General features: G+C 31.3%; 1 protein-coding gene across 2 annotated transcripts in view; it reads right to left on the bottom strand.

Moving 5' to 3' along the window:
- Positions 1 to 4,169: 4,169 nt before the first annotated feature.
- Positions 4,170 to 19,939, bottom strand: part of LOC133329217 (protein boule) — a 41,869-nt gene continuing 26,099 nt past the window's right edge. The window contains exons 3-7 of one of the 2 annotated variants that reach the window (XM_061537720.1): positions 19,372 to 19,431; positions 16,220 to 16,322; positions 16,051 to 16,136; positions 15,893 to 15,926; positions 4,170 to 4,218 (exon numbers count right to left, since the gene is read on the bottom strand). In XM_061537720.1, coding sequence (XP_061393704.1) covers positions 4,202 to 4,218; positions 15,893 to 15,926; positions 16,051 to 16,136; positions 16,220 to 16,322; positions 19,372 to 19,431 — 300 coding nt within the window. In that variant the 3' untranslated portion in view covers positions 4,170 to 4,201. Of the gene's footprint in view, positions 4,219 to 4,881; positions 5,043 to 15,892; positions 15,927 to 16,050; positions 16,137 to 16,219; positions 16,323 to 19,371; positions 19,432 to 19,939 lie in introns of those variants that run through there. The other variant, XM_061537713.1, reaches the window with a different exon arrangement.

Here is a 19,939-nt window from a genome sequence, read left to right as displayed (position 1 = left end):
TAGGTTTAAAAATCGAAAATCTGTAAAAAGGCTGCGCATCCGCTGAGTGGGTAAACCTTAAAACAGCACCTTTGACCTTTTCCATTGGACAATTTCAAATAAAATCGCCTTCTTATTGTCACAAAATAAGTTGCATACTTTTAGGAGTTGCAAATCAATGAATATTTTCCATATTTATTGGGTTTGTATTTTTTTTTTTTTTGTAATTTCTGTGATTGTATTTTGAAATTAAGGGAATTCATTAATTTCATTTTAAATTTGTTTTTGCAAACTTTGAATTTAATTTTAAAATATTTTTCTCTGCTGTTATGTTATATTCTGTCTTTGTCATCTCAATAATATCTGTTAATTCGTGGAAATTCCTTCAATACTTTGAAATGACATTTTATTTCCTGTGCTGGAAATTTGATTATAACCACCATACGACAACCAGGTAACATATATATTACAAAATGACACCAACAAACAGTATTTCCGACGAAACGAAAAGGAAATCTTGTGCGAAACAAATTTATGACATAGACACCAATTCGATTTCCTATGAAATTTGAAATGAATTTAATTGATTTAGATCATATGAAGGAATTGAAAATTTATTAAATATTCAAAAAGAATTTATATTGAATTTTATCGTACCAAAAAAGTAGTAATTTCCGTAGTACAATTACGGCTCAAGTACTAATTCGTCAAGTTTTTTCCTATAATTTTTTACAATTATTCGTGACTTCTAATTAAGTAATGAAGTGCTTTTGATGAGAGGGTCCTAATTTCTGGCCTACATATCTATAATAGTGTTCACATTTTCATTGGTAAGTTTGAAATGTTTTAACATAACCGTTAGTGGTCTGACGTACAACCATGTGTTGTGTTGTTATAGCCATGCAAAAAGTTCGCTTCGCTGTTGTCGCATAATATGAGAGAAATTAAAATCATTGTGGGGATCATAACAGATCACTGTTGGATTAGATCTCTCACTTCTTCTTTCCCCTCTTCCACTTTCAGAACACTAAATTGTGTCATCTAACATTTTCATTCGAATGTTTGACATTATTTAACATAAACGTGTTCTGTTCGAATTGACGTACGGTCATGTGTTGTTTACAGTGCCATGAAGAATACATTTCGGACGATAATAATTTTCAAAAATTTTGACGTGGATTATCTCGACAAGAGTGCATAGATTATCTTAACTGTTGTTGGGTTCCGCACAGTTTGACACTTTCTCAAAAAAGACTCGGTAAATTGGTACTCTAAAATTGGGGAAAAAAGCAAAGATTGCGGTGTTTGAAAATACGTTTGCATATGAAACCGAAGCAAATGCTCTCCTGTTTCCTTCGCGAAACTGGTCATAGACGACTGTCCTGCCTGCCAGAGCAACGTAAGTCTGTCAATTCTGAGGTGAACACCACATTTTTTCGTTGTGCTCTCATGCATCGGCTTCAATCGGCGCCCGAAAAAACCCGTAGAATTGATGGGCCATACTCCCATGATGCTGTTGAAGATTTCAAACTTAATTTTTTTGGACGTGTCTCCATTGGAACGGAATGTGTGCTCCGACAATTGGTTTTAGTGCACGAATAAGTGTATAAACCATGCAAGATAATACTTTATGTCAGTTTTAAACCGGAAACTTTGCTGCTCAAAAGTTTGGTTACTATTTGATCGTGAAAGTTAACAATTTACACACACGATCCGAACTTGAAACCGAAAAAAACCCGTAGAATTAATTTGCCATACGCCCATGATGCTGTTGAAGATTTCAAACTTCATATTTTGGACGTGTCTCCATTGGGACGGAATGTGTGCTCCGACAATTGGTTGTAGTGCACGAATAAGTGTATAAACCATGCAAGATAATACTTATGTCAGTTTTAAACCGGAAACTTTGCTGCTCAACAGTTTGGTTACTATTTGATCGTGAAAGTTTATTAACAATTTAAACACACTATTCGAACTTGAGACTGTCCATTCTCATTTGTTGTCGTTGTTCAAGGGCTGACTATTATATTCTCCTTAAATGCATAACATTGTCGCGAATCTCAAAATTCCAAGGCAATTAGAAATATTCCCTGGCCCTGGTATGAACTTAGATTATTGACTTTGCTCCCATATTAGCAAAATAGAGAACCGAGGAAAATTATTCCGTATATCGTCGTCGACACAAAACAACGTCGTACATAATCGTCTTTTGCAAATTGGAATTCCCTATGTCGTCGAAAATTATCGATAACTATTGAAACATTTTTGGTATTCCGTAACAAAGTGTGACGAAGACGATGTCGAAGATTTCTTCGTCATAATTTTTGTTGACGACTGAAGTGTTTGAACAATTTTTTTTTTGAGAAATTAAAAAAATCATGACCGGACAAGGACAGGATACATCATTCTAGAATATATTCTATACGTAATGCAAAATTAGGTGTAAATAAACAAAGAAAAATATATGGGATCTATATATTAATCTGAACCGATTTTGACCAATATCAATATGACTCGTCTGTCTATGTGCTAAATAAAGTTGCATCCCAATTGGATGGAAGTTTCCAAATTTCATCCCGTTCGGATCATAAGGGTAGCATGTAACTTATTCAAAATAATACATGGACGGAGACACTATGGGTCTATCTCTTTTCCTTTTGGATGTTGCATACACATGTACCAAGAAATAATGCCCTGTACCACAGTGAGGTGAAGGATACAAACACATTTTTGCGCAAAAATATCAAACAAAATAAACAACTGACCATAATTTTAGAGATGTGTTTTTTGTTTTACTGAAATTATCGATAAATAGTCGACATCGTCGCCTGAATATTAGAGAATACCAAATCAGTGTCAATGTGATGACGATGTCGATGCGAAGTGATGTCGACAAAGACGACGACATACGGAATAAAGGTGATTATTTGAAAAATCGCCTAATTTAGTCCAAAAACTAAACTGCAAAATACAGAAGATCTTGACCGATTACATTTATAATAGCTATGTATGTCCAGAATAACGTGTTAAAATTTGGGACCAATTAGATTTATAGTTTTTTGAGATACCGTGCCCGCCAATCGTAAAAACACTGTTTCGAGAAAAACGCTTTTAAAATTTGAGCAGCACCTTTGCCGTCACTTAATGCTGGCACAATAAATCGGCTATATCTTAGAGTTGTTGAGAAATTGAAATTCTTGAATTTGTGTAGGATCGAACCAACAGAAAACAAAAATTCGATTTTTTTGATATCGAGAATGAAGGGATGCTTTTATTCAAGCATTTTAAATTCAATATGGAATCCCTTCATCTTGTTTAGAATTATGTTGAAACCCCTTTCCAACATCATTTAGTTCGAATTGTAACAAGAATAAAACATTGAGAGTATATTTTTTAAGGATCTTTAAAGACAGATATGTGATTTAACCACGAGAGTGCTATATTTTCGACACGACAATAAAGGCGAACATTTCGATTATAATTAAAAAACAAAAATTATATCTCTCCCGAAAAGAAGCAATGTCCTGTTACCTGGCATTTGTAATTTGATTTCGGCAATTGGCAATTCAATTAATAATTAAATAATTAAATTTTAGAAAATATTTCTGTGTTAAATTTATTTTGTGTTATTGGCTATTTTTGACAAAGTTTTTGCCTATAAAATATATTTATTTATTGTAGATTGTTTAAATCTTCTCGATTAAAAAAAAAACCTTTGTCATATTTTTTTATATGGCAACAATTTGTCTTCTATTTCAATTCGCTTCTATTTCTTACATTTATCATTCTATTACCTTTTTTCTTATGTTTTTTTATTCTCTTTTTACTAAATTTTCTATTATTTTGCTTTGCATCAATCCACGCAATTATCAATTTTCAAAAATACATTTTGAATAGACTTTAGATCAATTGAAAAGGGATAGATGTTGTAGTTTTCGTATTTGATGTTGTTGCTGTTGTTGTTGTCGTTTAAATTATTGTTGTTTATAGCTGGGGTAATTATTGTTTTCTTTTTGTTGTTGTTGTATTAGTAGTAGTTGTAGTAGTAAGTAGTAATATTTTTCGATTTTTTTTTATTTGTTGTTGATGATGGGATGGTGGTGGAGAGTTTTATTAGTTGTATTTTTTTGTTTTGTTTTTAATTTGTTTTTTTGTTTTTTTCTATTAAAAACATTTATTTGTTGTCTTATTTTATTTAAATGTTGTTCGTACTCCCTCAAAATTAACATGGATAAATTCCTATAAGAAAAAAATTTTCAAAAAATTATTGAAAAAATATAGTTTTTTTGTTACTTCAAATTAAATATACATTAATTTGTTTATATTTATTTTAATTCATTGTAATTAGTTTTTTTATTTACGGTGTATTTTATATATAGCTATTAATTATAATAATATTACATATAAATGTTTTGAATTGTATTTCGGTTTTAAGTAATTATGGCTCAAAATTATCAGTTTGCACACAGTTGATTGTATTGCAGCAGGGGTAAGGGCGGGTGTCATGTGTTATGTGATGTTGTTGTAGATTTGTGGATGGATTTTTCTGCTGCATTGGTGTTTTTTTAATTTTTTAAATTATAATTTAAAACTAAGGCAAACAACTTAAAAATTAATATAAAAATTAAAATTATTGTCTTGTTGAATTTTTTCTTTTGCCCCTTCTTTAAAGCAAAATGTTTTTTTTTTCTTTCTCAGATATCTTATGGTTCAACAAATTAAAAAAAATATATAGCTAAGATATCTTTGAAAATAAATAGGTTGGCGTTTAATAATTTACGCCTCACAAAATTGCTTTTACAATTACAAAAAAATAAAATAATAGTATATATCATCTAAGAGCTAAAACAAAATTTTGGTTATTTATTTTTCTTTTTCGAAAAAATAAAAAATTTCGCTAAATTTTCTTTCTAACAATTATGAGTTGTTGTTTGTGATGGTGTGATGTTTTTTGTTGTTGTTGTTGTTGTTGTTGGTGATGCTGATTGCTATTGACGTCTGTCTGCCTCTTTAAAGTTGTGTGCCATTGGCATTGCCGTAAGCCAACAAAGTTTGCTCAACAGCTGTCATGTCAAATTGTGATGTGAATGTTGTTGTAGTGGTGGTGGTGACCGTCAAACAAAAAAACCAGAAAAATATAAATAAAAGAAGAAAAAACATAAATAAATTAATTAATAAAATAAATACTTAAGAAATTAAATTAAAGACTAAAAGTTAATAATGTGTTAGATATCCATAGCTATCGCTGATGAGTTATCATCACTTAAATTTAATGGTTGATAGACCCATACGTTTTGTAAGTAAATAACATCAAAATATAAATTTCAGAAATATAAAAAAATTAATTACACTGCACAGGAAAACCTTTGTCGAGTATATTACGCATCCGTCCTGCTGGGTCATTGGTCAAGTAATTGAGGATGGAGAAAAGGGTTTAATTCTATTGCAGGTTATTTTAGAGCTGAGATGTTTGCATCCAAATCTAATGAAGAATATTTTTGTAAAACACCTCCACCTTCTATTTCGAGTATTTTCCGTCCTTATATTCTTGAAACTTAAACTAAATACCTCAAAACGAGATTTTTGACCTTCAAATATTCTATGGAAGTGTTGCTAAAAAGATTTTCGGCATGTTCTTCAGAGACAATAAATCGACATTCGTATGTTTTCATTGTCCTTTCCCACTTTTAACCGGTCCTTGCTCAGAAATCCTTTAAAAAAACTGCTGGGTTCCCACAGGGAATTTTCCAACCTGCCAGACCATGAGCCCCGATAAATTTCCTTAATTACTGAAAATACAAAAACAAAAATCAAGATATGTCCAGCTTTGACTTAGACCCCATATAATGGTCCACTGCCGTTTTGGTATTTTGACACATTTTACAAATGATTCGGGTATCTTGGAGGTTTATAAATATACTGGCATATGCCTAATACTTCGTTACCAAATGTGGGAAATATTGAAACATTTTATTTGCACACAAAACTGCATATGTCAGAAGAGCTACTTTGTTGATTAGGTCCAATATCGATAATAATTAAGATTTGAGTACCGTTTAGTACATTCGTTTTCTTGAAGTAGGTTTTTTCCAAAACTACCTCCATAACTCAAACCTACACACCAATTCTGACAGCAACAAAAATCAAGCTCTATACCATATTTGTTATCATTTATGAGCTTTTGGACTCTTTTAGTACTTATTTGCAAAGCCAATTCCAAGTTTCATGATTCGAGCTCTATTGTTTCATCCAAATTCAAATTTTACTTAATTTAGTACCAATAATCCAATAGCAATCATATTTCCCCATTTCAGGATTCCAGTCCCATCCGTTCATCCAAATCAAAATAGAACGAATTTCCAAAACTTACTACAGAATCAAATCCTATCGGGTTCAGCCGCAGATCTTACCCTCCTAGAATAATCTTAATTCTAAATTTCAGGATCCCAGCTGTATAGGGTTCACCTAAATCCAAATTGTATAAAATTTAGTGTCATTTAGTACACATTACCAAAACGTCCTAAATACCTCATTCCTGAACTACAACAGTGTTATCCTAACCCCTCCCCTATCACCTAAATTTATTATGTGTCAAATTTAGTACCATTTAGTAAAAACTTCCGTTACAATTTCAGAATTCCCCTAAATTCAAATTGTACAAAATTTAGTACACATTAGAAGAAATTTCCTATCCTATTTTCCTATACCCCATCCTATAAAACACAACGGTGATCCAAACTCCTAAATTCAGGTTTCTAGGCTCTATCGGGTTCACCCAAATCTAGAAAAAACACATTATTATAAATTTTCAAAATATCCTACATATCACAATCCTGCAATCCAAAAGAGATCCAAATTCCAAATATCAGGATTCTAGTTTTTAACAAATTTGGTACCATTTAGTACACATAAGAACAATTTTCCAAATTTCAGGATTCCAGCTCCATCGAGTTCACCTAAATCGAAATTGTATAAAATTTAGCGTGATACACATTAGTAGAAATTTCCAAAAATTCATGAGTATCCCAATTCTAAACCACAACAGTGATCCTAACTCCCAATTTCAGAATTCCAGCTCTATCGGATCATCTAAATCCAACTTGTATCAAATTTTATAACATTAGTGTACATAAGTACAAATTTATTATTTCCAAAACTTTCTACATACCTCAATCCTGAACCACAACAGTTGTCTTAATCACAAATTCTTTGTATTCCAGCTCTATCGGAATCCAAACTGAATCAAATTTAGTACCACATTTATGTACAAGTTTCCATTACTACATACATCAATTTCAATGTTCCAGCTCATCGGTTCAGTCAAATCCAAATTGTACCATTTAGTACTTTTTCGTACAATTAAGTACAAATTTCAAAACTATTTACATGACCCAATCATACACTCAGACGTTACAGTTAATTTCAAATTTTAGAATTCTAGCTCCATCTGTCTCTCCAAATTTAAATAGTACCAAATTTAGTATTGTTTAGTACATTTCGTATACACTTCGAAAACCACATCCTTATATCGACCCTACTTCACATGCTACGAAAGTGTACCAAATGTAGTACATTTTAGTAATTATAATTCGAATTTCCAAGCAATCTATGTATCCTACACTCTATCAGTGACCTTCATTCCAAATTTAGGAGTTCTAGGGCCACCGGTTCTAATGCGAATTTCTAAAAACCGCACCCACATTTTCAGGCGTTGATTAATTGTTAAGGCAGTCAGTAAGTCAGTCACTTTACTCTTTTATTAATATAGATTTTGTTCAAATATAGGCCCATGTTTAAAGGTCCCGCTCCATTTGTAGAGTTTGAGTCAAAATTTCCCACCGACAGGTTTTCATAATACAGGTAAATGTTACAAAGGTTGTCATAATACCAACAAAGTTGCAGTAAATCGGCATTCCGAATTATTGGAGAGTGAAAATCATAATTTCGATAATTTCTGTATCTTGACATTGCACATTTTTAGATCCCGTACATTTTCAGTTAAATTTTCAATATCTGCCCTGGTTTTTATATAATCTCCATTTTTTGGTATTTTCAGAATTTCTGTATTTTCAAGGTCCAATGGTCTGCATATTCTGACAGCAAAATTTAGCATGGCGATATTTTGAATGTGCACCTAATTTTGGGAAATATAATCTATATATATAAAAGAGTTGCGTTATAAGTGACTGACTGATCATCAACGCCCAGACGAAACGGCTAAAGCTAGAAGCTTGAAATTTGGCATGTAGGTGGGGTTTGGTGAGTAGGCGTGTGATAAGGCGGGGTTTTTGGAAATTCGTACTAAAAGGTACTAAAAAGTACTAAAAACTGTATTACGCGGGAACGGTTAGATGTAGAACTTTGAAATTTGGCAAGTAGCTTTGTCTATGGAGAGCGGACTAGAATTTGTGAAAAAAATTTGGAATTTAGTACTTAGATGTACTAAAAAGTACTAAATATTGTATTTGAATGGAATTGGTGAAGATTCATAACTGAAACTTGGTATGGAGCTTAAGCCATTACAAAGAGAATACTGTGCAAAAATATTTTTTGGACATTAGTACTAAAAGGTACTAAAAAGTACTAAAACTGTATTACTCCGGAACGGTTGGAAGTAGAACTCTGAAATTTGGTATGCAGCTTTGTCAGTGATTAGCAAATCAGAATTTGTGAACAAGTTATGGAAATTAGTACTAAAGGTACTAAAATGTACTAAATATTATACTACGATGGAAAATGTAGAGATAGATGTCTGAAATTTGGTATGTAGCTTAAGTCATTAAAAATAAAATGATGTACAAAAAATATTTTTTGGAAATTAGAACAAATATGGTACTAAATGGTACTAAATGGTACTAAAAACTGTATTACGCCAGAACGGTTGGAACTACAACTCTAAAATTTGGTATGCAGCTTTGTCATTTATAAACAAATCAGAATGTGTGAACAAATTTTGCAAATTAGTACTAAATATTATACTACGATGAAACAGGTAGGGATAGATATCTGAAATTTGGTATGTAACTTAAGCTATTACAAGTAGAATGATGGGCAAACATATTTTTTTTTTTTTAAATTAGTAGAGTAACTTCGGGTAATGTGGACCATGGGTCAAATGTGGACCACCCCCCATATCTAAGAAAATGCTTGAAATATGTCAATACCGCCTTGATAAATATTTTCCTTATTAGTGAAAACAAACATCAAAATTGGTTTTTAATAAATAATTGCAATGTTGAAAATTTAGTAGTAGAAAATGTAGCTCTGATTGTAAAAGTGTGATTTGAACATTTTTTAGCACAATAGTCGAACGTTTTTGCAAAATAGTCGAACACTTTGTTTTTCTCGAATATAAAGAAGTTATATGGTTTTTCTTGTTTTCTTTAATAAAAAATATACGTTTAGCTGTAATTACAATCGGCGATTTTTAATTTTTATTCATTTTTGAAGCCGATAATTATTTTTAAATAAAAATATTCAATGTCGGGTAATGTGGACCACTATAAAAAAGTGGGACCTTTTCATGAGGATGAGTTCAAAACGTGGGTGAATTTAATATGTGATGAGGAATTCTATCCTCTGAAAACCCGATATGAGAAATTACAGGTGCTTCGGTTGGATAATGAAGCAAGGACCTTCAAAATACCGCAAATGGGGTGGTACCCTTAAATGGGGGCTATTCCAAAACATGAACCCATATATTTTTGCATTCATTGTTACCCAAGAGTGTAATAAATTGAAATTTATCACAACCAAACCACAACCTACCTTTAACTTACTGATACTCATTACACACACATACTGGTCCACATTACACGCCAAGTTATTTTTATTTGCAGCTTAGAGTTTTTTGAAATATAATGCAATAAAAATTTTATAGACAAATATATATAATTCTTGACCTTAGCCAACAAATCTACTATGTTGTGAAAACAATTTGTTTTCAGTTTTTACTGTTAGTACGCCCACAATATCGAAAAAATAAAATGGTGGTCCACATTACCGGAAGTTACTCTACTAGAATATATTAAAAAGTTCTGAAATTTCACATATAGCTTTCACTATTACAAATAGAATACTATGCCATTTTTTTTTTTTTTTTGAATTTAGCACTAAAGTTGCGATAAAAAGTACTAAATATGTAAATACAATGTAACTGGTAGAAATAGAAATCTGTAATTTTGTATGTAGCTTACTCTGAGCATAACTTTTTGGAATTAGTACTAAATACTGTAGTATAATGGAACCGGTAGGAATAGAAATCTGAAACACGACACATAGATTTAATTATTACAAATACTATGCTATATATTAATATATTTTTGAAATTTGTACTAAAATGGTACAAAATATTTACTTATAATGGAAAAGTCATAGATTGAGATCTGAAATTTAGTATGTAGCTTAACTATTACAAATAGACCGATATGCACAAAATTGTACTAAATATTGTACCATAGTGAATGGTAAAAAATATAAATGTAAATTTAGAGTACAAAAATGTCCAACTATAATTAACAGGCTTGGTTTATTGAAAATTCGTACTAAATGGCATCATTAATACAAAATATTGCACAGTATGGTAACATTTTTTGTATATTATAAACAAATAGAATACGAATCGAATACAAGTACTAAATATTGTATACGGTAGAATGGATGAAGATAGGCACCTGTTATTAAATAATTATCTGGAACTATGACAATAACAATTTATACATAAAAATTTTGCATTAATAACTTCTAAAATGTACTAAAAAGTACAACACATTGTATACGGCGGTACGGGTGGATATAAAAACAATGCTTTTGGCAATATTGTTTGACATTTGTACTTAAAGTACTAAATATTTTATACGACAGAACGAGTAGAGGTAGAGTCCTGAAATTTTGTATGTATATTTTGTTTAAACAAATTAAAAAAAGTATTTTTTTTTAATTTTTAGTAAAAAGTACTAAATAGAAAATGTTAGAGAAAGATATCCGAATTTTAGTATTACTCTTTGACTATGGTAAATAAAATGTTTAATGGAAATATATACGGTTATATGAAATATAGTTTCGAATCCCACATGAATCTATACTACAGCGAATGATTATGTGAATTTTGGTTAAAATTTCTAGTGTAGTGAAAAACAGGCGAGACTTCAAATACAAATAAGTGAAACTATGCAATAAGCCGCTGAACATCACAAGTACTAAAGTGTAGTCAATTTTAAATGCTAAAGTTCCAAATTTTCTAAAATAACAATACTGATATTTCCAATGATGTTTCCAACCACATTGGATCGATCTTTTGATGTAATGAATAATGGGCTGGATCATTATTATGAGGATATACTAAAAATATCGACAATACCATTGAGTATTTTGTAATACGTAACGCACCAGAAATACTAAATTTCTGCAATTTTAATGGAAATCTTCACTATAAAGGCAGGTCTCTGAATAAAAAATGATGCGCTGTGCAAAATTGTAATTTGTACTATAAGGGTACTACTATCAGTACTAAAACGAACTAGATATTTTACCATTAGTATTAAATTACCGGAAGGAACAAAAAAGGTTAACACAGTATTATAGAACTTTTTACATCAGTCAATCGGGACGATCGAGAAAGTAGTAAACTTACAGAACTTGTACTCGATTTAGTAGGACAGAAGCATTAACGTTTCTCTACGAAAGAAATACGGAGTAAGATCTGAGATTAAAACAAACATATTAAGATATAAAACCTATAATAAAAATGTTTCAAATTTGTACTTAATCCAAAAGTATATTGCGTAGCTAAAATAATGTTTATTTATTTAACTATAAAAAGTTTCGCTAACAACGTAGCGGGCCTATGCTAGTATATACAGTGGTGGTCACAGAATTAAAACATTTACTGTGCTAAACATTTTTTGATCGGCCCTCGATTCGTTTGAAGTATTTTTGAAAATTTTTTAATTCAGAACACTTCGATATACTGCACTTAAGAGATTTAGTGTGAAAATAGAAAAATTTTGCATGCAATTTTTCCATAAATAACGGTTTTTATGAAAACACATCGACTTTGAAGTGGCCATATAATTAAAACATTGTGTGGGATTTTTTACTTTACTGCATTTTTTGAAAATATTTTTAGAATATCTCTTTAATTTAGTTAAATTTTGTGAACCCAGCACCGATAAAATCATTTACAGAAAAAAGTTGTTGAAAAAATCTGTAAAATCTATCAAAATTGCCAACAATTTGTACAGTACACCTTACGTTCAGAAAATCACCCTAATTATAGAAAATAAAGGTCCGAATGCACCAGAAATTGCTAGAATTAGTAGAAAACAATAAATAATTTTCAAATTAAAGAAATATTTGAAATAAAAACTCAAAAAAATGGAATTAACCTAAAGAAACTATTCAATTTCAATAGTCTTTACTGAAGAAGGCCGGAATATTTTTGCAGTATGTGAGAAAAAATCGATTGATATTGGTATTTATTTTATCAAATCGACTGTTCGAGTAGTATAGAATATATTTTATCAAAAAATATATCTGTCAGAACATAACGAACAGAGATCAACGCCTAGGTTGACGAGTAAAAGTTTCTGGCACACAGCAGCATGTTTGATGGTCAACTCTTGACCCTTAAAATCTATTGAACATGACAATATTTTTCCAAAATAATATTTTTTGAATCGAATAACTTCCACTTAATCTATTATAATATCAAGGAAGTAAAAATTTTACAGTTTGAAAAATATTTGAAGTCTTGTGTTGAACATGAAAAATGCTGCTGTATGCCAGAAACTTTTACTCGTCAACCTAGGCGTTGATCTCTGTTCGTTCTGTTCTGACAGATATATTTTTTGATAAAATATATTCTGTACTACTCGAACAGTCGATTTGATATAATAAATACCAATATCAATCGATTTTTTCTCACATACTGCAAAAATATTCCGGCCTTCTTCAGTAAAGACTATTGAAATTGAATAGTTTCTTTAGGTTAATTCCATTTTTTTGAGTTTTTATTTCAAATATTTCTTTAATTTGAAAATTATTTATTGTTTTCTACTAATTCTATCAATTTCTGGTGCATTCGGACCTTTATTTTCTATAATTAGGGTGATTTTCCGAACGTAAGGTGTACTGTACAAATTGTTGGCAATTTTGATAGATTTTACAGATTTTTTCAACAATTTTTTTCTGTAAATGATTTTATCGGTGCTGGGTTCACAAAATTTAACTAAATTAAAGAGATTTTCTAAAAATATTTTCAAAAAATGCAGTAAAGTAAAAAATCCCACACAATGTTTTAATTATATGGCCACTTCAAAGTCGATGTATTTTCATAAAAACCGTTATTTATGGAAAAATTGCATGCAAACATTTTCTATTTTCACACTAAATCTCTTAAGTGCAGTAAATCGAAGTGTTCTGAAATAAAAAATTTTCAAAAATACTTCAAACGAATCGAGGGCTGATCAATATATGTTTACCACAGTAAATGTTTTAGTTCTGTGACCACCACTGTATATATATATAAATATATTTTCCCAGAAAATTTTCGGAAATTTATATTTTTCTGAATATGTTAGGTCCGCATAAATGTCTATATGTTTAAGCTCCTAGGCCAGTTATCTAACTTAAGGGAACTAACTAATGGTGGACCTTTGAAAAAATATTTTTTGGATATCGCCGATTTTTTACCAAAAACCAAGTTAAAAAATAAGGAAGATCTTCACCGATTGGCTTTATCCTAGTTCATACGATAGCTATACACTCACAGAGAAACGTTGCAAAAGAACCGATTGGATTATTAGTTTTTGAGTTATCGTGCCCGCCATTCGCAAAAAAATGTTTAGAGAAAAACGCGTTTAAAGTTTGAGAAGCCCTTCAGCCGTCACAATAAATGACCCAATAAATCGGGTATATCTTAAAGAGTTCTTGAAATTTTGTAGAGACATTCTTGAGTCAGTGTAGATTCGAATTATATCAACAAAAAATTTGACCCCGTGAATGGGGGGGTCGGTTTGTTTTGCATTTCATATTTTCACAGCATAAACTACCGGTTTGGGACACCCGGGCGTATGACTAACAACGATTTTGCTTCGTGTTACGTATACGCATATAGTACCACAGTCAAAATCGAGTTAATGAAGTTTGTGTGAATTATAAAATAGAGAACTATCTCTAAATTATTTGTATAAGAAAAACAAATATTTCTATTAAATTTTTTTAATAAAATATATAAGAAAACGAAAAACTTTTTTTGATACATCTTCTTTCTGTCAGTCTATTATTTCACATTTAAAAAATATTTTGATATCTTTTGGACAAAAAATTGCACCGAATAGCCAAAGAACTTACAGAATCCAGTTGCCAGGAGCAACTTTTGTGATATCATACACATTTTTCAGTTAATTCACATGTAATGAAAAATAAAATAAAAATAAAAACAAGACCGATAGAAACCTCTGAAGATATAACAAACCAGTGGTGCAACAGCACAGAGAAACATTTGTGTACACATTGTGAATAAAAATATATTTAAAGTAGGACGAAAAATAAAAAAATGTAGAAAATCATACGCACACACACAATCATGTGCAACATAACCAAAAACAAGTAGCAAAAAAAATATAATAAAATACTAGAGAAATGGTAAACATTGTTGTGTATAAGAAAAATTTTCTATGTGTGGGGATGTGTCCGAGTGTTGTCTGTTAAATACAGTGATGTTCATAATTGTTAGATATTGACTTCTTTGAATTTATTTCAAAAATGAATATGAAGATTCAAAATATAGTAGATTTTACGTTAAGTGGATTAATAAAAAATGCGGATTTTTTTATATTCACAATACTTAAGATAGAATTTACAAAATTAATAAAAGGAAAAGTAAATTGAAACTTTCATGGCATAATTATGGAAGGCAGTCTCAGTGGAGATATTGACAATGGCTACGATTTTTAATTTAGAGCTCATATATTAATTTCAAATAAAATGAACAATAAATTCCATTACATTTTATGTATGTCGATAAAAAGGTAAAAAAATATATTTTCTAAAGCTGCACATGGTTCTTACGGCTTTAGAGGTAGGGAATTTTAACCCTTTCAGTGTTTTTGTCAAATATATTCGACATTTAAAATTACTCTCTTTCCTTGCAATTTTTCGATTATCCTATGTACCGTTACAATTGCTGTCTTTGTTTTTGCTGAAAGACAGACAAAACTGTACGAGGGTTAAAAAAAGAATTGATTTTTTTCTAAACTTTGTGCCTTCATATGATTTTAGCCTTTTCAGTGTTTTTGTCGAATATATTCGATATTTAAAAGTACTCTCTTCCTTTGCGATTTTTCGGTTATCCTATGTACCGTTATTATTGATGTTTTTGTTTTTGCTGAAAGACAGACGAAACTGTCCGAGGGTTAAAAAAAATTGCCATTTCTTCTAAGCTCTATGCATTTATATGATTTTAAATACAAAATTTTAGATTTTTGTTCTGACAACATTTTTTTTTGACACTGAAAGGGTTAAGTACAAAATTTTAGATTTTTATTCCGACAAAAATTTTTTTTGACACTGAAAGGGTTAAAATATTAATAAATATGATTTAGATTTAGAAATTTTTGCCGCTTTCAAAGGATAACATTTTCGTTGTGAAAACTGAAAGTTGTCAAAAGCAAATTTGTGAAAACAATTGGAAACATATGACGGCATAAGACTACCTTGTATAATTTTGCCATGTCTAATTTCTAATGACTGATTTTCAATTGTGTACAGAATTTTGAACATCACTGTACTCATATGCAGTTTTCGGTATGTGAAGCTCTATGTTAGTTTTGTTATGTACAAATATATTTCTGCTATTGTGTGCGTGTTTAAAAGTATTTGCAAATAATTTTGTGATATATATTTCAATTACCTTGATAATTCTGGGGCCAGATGGTGGGTACATTCTAAAATAGAAAAAATAACAATATTTTTATACAAATTTAACATATTTTTCATACAGAGAATTTAAAAACATCAATTTTAATTTAGCATTGAATATTTGAAATATTTTCAGGAAACTCAACTCACCATTGGCACACTGTAATATTGATAGAATGGTTGATATTGCATTGAAGGTGGGTAAAGTGTTGGCATACCAGCAGCAGTAGCAGCGGCTATTTTGAAGAAGAAAAAAAAACAAATTAAAAATAATTAATTTAAGGATAAATTAATGAATGTGACAAAATCTCAAGCTTACCTGGTGGATAAACAGCGGCGGCAAATTGATCAATCGGCATATTGCTTATGGGGGCTGGAGGTGTAGTTGTGTAATAGACAGCACCATTTGTGGCCACAATCGACTGCAAATAGGGAAGAGATTATTCAATATAGCATGGCATATGAAGAAAAAAATAATATTACGAACTTATTATGAATAAAGGAATAATAACAATTATATAAAAATAATTATATATAATTTTAATTTATTTGAGTATTGCCTGTAAGGGCGATGATCATTTGAATGAGGTTTTAAGTCATTTTTTTTTTGTTTCTTTCAAGTCGAGCTTAATGAGAAAACCCTGACTTAAAAAAATTATATATAGTTTTATAATTGACTGAATTCAAAAATTTCTATAAACAAACATCGAAATCCTCACTGTATACCTTTAAGAGAAACGATTATACTTCGTTTGAAAAATTCGCTTACGAACATTGTATTACTTAAAATGTGACCTTTATATGGGGACCCTGTCTAAATTCACCGTCCGGATGTCTTTTAACATCTGAAACATGGAAATGCATTATTATGAGCACATTGATTTGAATCTGTATCACATGAGACCTATAATTTTACTATGATCAAGAAGTTATGACTCGTCTGTGTCCAAAGGTGGCAAACTGTATGGACTGCCTCCATAATGAATTGGGAGACAAGTGAGTGGATTTAGCTAGGTAGTTAAGTGGTTGTAACGTATGGTCAGATCCTAGTCCATATGTTGGACATTTATTAAGTATCCGGTAGGACTTTAGTGGGTTCGTTGGCGACTGCAACTGTATTTATTTTATTAGTCTGCCTGATAGGCCTATTGATCTAGAGGTTCTCTTTATATATCATGAAGATCTCATATGACGAGAATGGGCGGAAGAAGTCCTTACATAATTCAATGACTGAGATGAATCCGACGATAACAGCCAATCACGTACTAAATCAAAAACATCCTTGTCAGCGTCTAAAGTGCTGAGAATTATATCGTAGATGCCTTGAAAAGTGGAATCTCCATATCTGCAGCTTAGTCTATGTCGTTTTTATTGATTGTGGAACAATCTTCAAATCTTCGATTTTCTGAATTTATTAGCATATATTCTCTGTTAACGCCATCCACGATTTTCGTTAGATCAACAGTCCTCCTATGATATGTGCGGAAAATGATCTACGGGAAATAATTTTTCATCCATGGTTTGAGATGCAACACAAGTTGTTTTGCTATAGGCGACAGATTTATCTCTGTTGGCATACTTCCCAGACTTTAGAAGCGGGAATACCCCGCCTTCATTCCAGGCTTCAGAAATTATGTGGGGGGCTAAGGAAAAATTGTTGACTGATGTTAAATACATGACTGTGGATTCAGTCAGCTGTTTATGCACAACTTGATTGCATCATTAGCAAATTATACTTATTCGGAGTGCTCTTCCACAAGGAAACTCACTCGCCCTGTCGTTTAATTTGGCAGTCGTTCTATCGTCCTCCCTATCACGGTTCGAGAGTGACTTAACCATTGCTCACTGTTGGTGGTCTGCTACTTTTCTTTTATTTATCCTCCCATATTAGTCTGCTGACTTCATGAGTAAGTTCTCTCAGCTTTGAATCTTTAGGGGTCGTATGACGAAGCTCGTCCCCTTCCTTCATTGGTTAATATCGTCGCCTTTGCTGGGAAATTTTGTCTAGAAATGTTTCCACCAAATTATCAGAGACGCTTGGCAGCTCTATGAAGTGATGCAGCGATTGGAAATTTCTTTGAATCCTGGCCAAGCTGTTTTTCCATATAAAGTCTGATAGCCTTGGTACAATAATGTGGAGGAGGTGGTCTATAAAATGAGAAGTAACGATTTACCAGGTTAGGTGGCATTATCTTTGTGGGTGCACTGTCACTCACAGTGAAATTAATAATTCCATAACTCGTGGGGTTATTGAAATCCAATAGTGAAATGCTGCGTATATTAATGTTGAGGAGGCGGTGTTTCGTATTCAAATACTATGACTGATACCCACCATACCTCGTATCGCACTACTTATATGTCCAGAACAACCTTAAAAAATGCATCCATTCCTACATTCATTGAATCACAGAGATCTGTGGAGAATGCAACTGTGGCAAACTCCACCGTTCCGGGGTTTCTTTCTATCCTGACCAGAGATGGCCTGGCAGAAACAGTGACGTAAATGACATACATTTCCGACGTATAATACATACGTCAGAAACGTCGAAAACCTACCCAAATCCATTAGGTTTTTGACAAAATAGCTATTTCCATTATTCAATTTGGAAATTACGCATGCTTTACTAAAATCCCTAAAAAAATTGAAAATTTTCTTCTCAAAAAAAATTAGAAATTTTTATCAGTTCTAGCAAGGAATAGTCCGATATATGTAAAAATAATATATATTCTTGAAAATAACTGTATAACTTATATGCTGATAATATTGAAATAAATGACGTTTACTACATTTATTACATTTTATACAGGTATATGACGTTTTCGACGTTTACACCATTTTGACAGTCAAAAACCTAAAAATTCGTCACGCAGACCATCCCTGATCCTGACACGAACCAAAAGTGTTCGAAGCAGGCATTCCGCGATACAATTCCGCTTCAAACATGTATTTTTTGAGGTGACATTCTCTTTTTGAACTCTTCCTTCGAGCCAATTCGGTACATAGTAGAAGTTGCAGCAGCTTGATTTACAAGAGCCATAATATTACCCGCCTCCCTCAGCAGTAATTTCGGGCCATAAAAGTACTCTGCAGGTTTAGATTTCTGTACAATGCATAACATTTAGGAACTGTTCCCTTCATTAAACAATTTTAAGACATATCATTTTGGTGTAAGCCCCAAAATCGTTTTCATGGTCCCTGGGTAATTTTTAAATTCAGGAAGAATAGAATATATCGAGTCGAACGGTTCGTGTGAATTTTTTTTTTTTTTTTTGATGAACAAATATTCAAAAAGAGAATTTTCTAGATATTTAAAAAAAGGCAAGAAAAAAATTACTGTTTTGACGCTCAATGAGTAAAATGACTCCTTTAACGAACCAATTAATTTTACAATAAAATACTTTATATAAAAATTCGGTAGATTTTAAAATATTATATTATTTTTTCGTTTAAATATTAAAATATTGACTTACCTGTTTTTTGATGGCTGGTGCTATATTCAGTTTACGATCCCTCAGTACAACACATTCGCCCTGTTGATGATGGACGGATTTTCAAGCAAATTGGAAGAAACAGCATACAAAAAACGAAGAAAAAAAAAACAATTCAAATTAATAACATATTTCCTATTTTTTAAACTTTGCAAAAGACAAACATTTATTCAAATAAGAAAGAAAAAAATCATAAGAAACTGGGTGCTTGTTCATTTTTTTTTCTTTCACAAAATCTCTGGGTAAGTATGAACCATAGAACTCAACTGAAACTGGTAATTAAGTACAGAATCAAACCAAACCAACCAAATTGGCAACATCAGTATATCTTTTAGATAAAAACGGAACGAAAACGAAGAAAATAAACGCAACACAAACAAAATCAAAAAAATAAATAAATTTTTACAACGCTTCTTTTTTGTTTTTGTTTTGTGGCAACGTTTCAAAATGTGGTTGGGTGGTGAAATAACGAACAAACGAAAGAAAACCTCAACAAACGCTTTAACGGTAAACGTGGTAACGGTTAAACCTTAACGATAACATTTCTGTT

Source organism: Musca vetustissima, unplaced genomic scaffold, assembly GCF_032173495.1.
Source record: "Musca vetustissima isolate MV318-11 ecotype Yass unplaced genomic scaffold, APGP_CSIRO_Mvet_v1 utg611, whole genome shotgun sequence".
NCBI lineage: Eukaryota > Metazoa > Arthropoda > Insecta > Diptera > Muscidae > Musca > Musca vetustissima.
The sequence above is the reverse complement of the archived record's forward strand: the minus strand, read 5'-3'. Positions and strand labels throughout refer to the sequence as shown.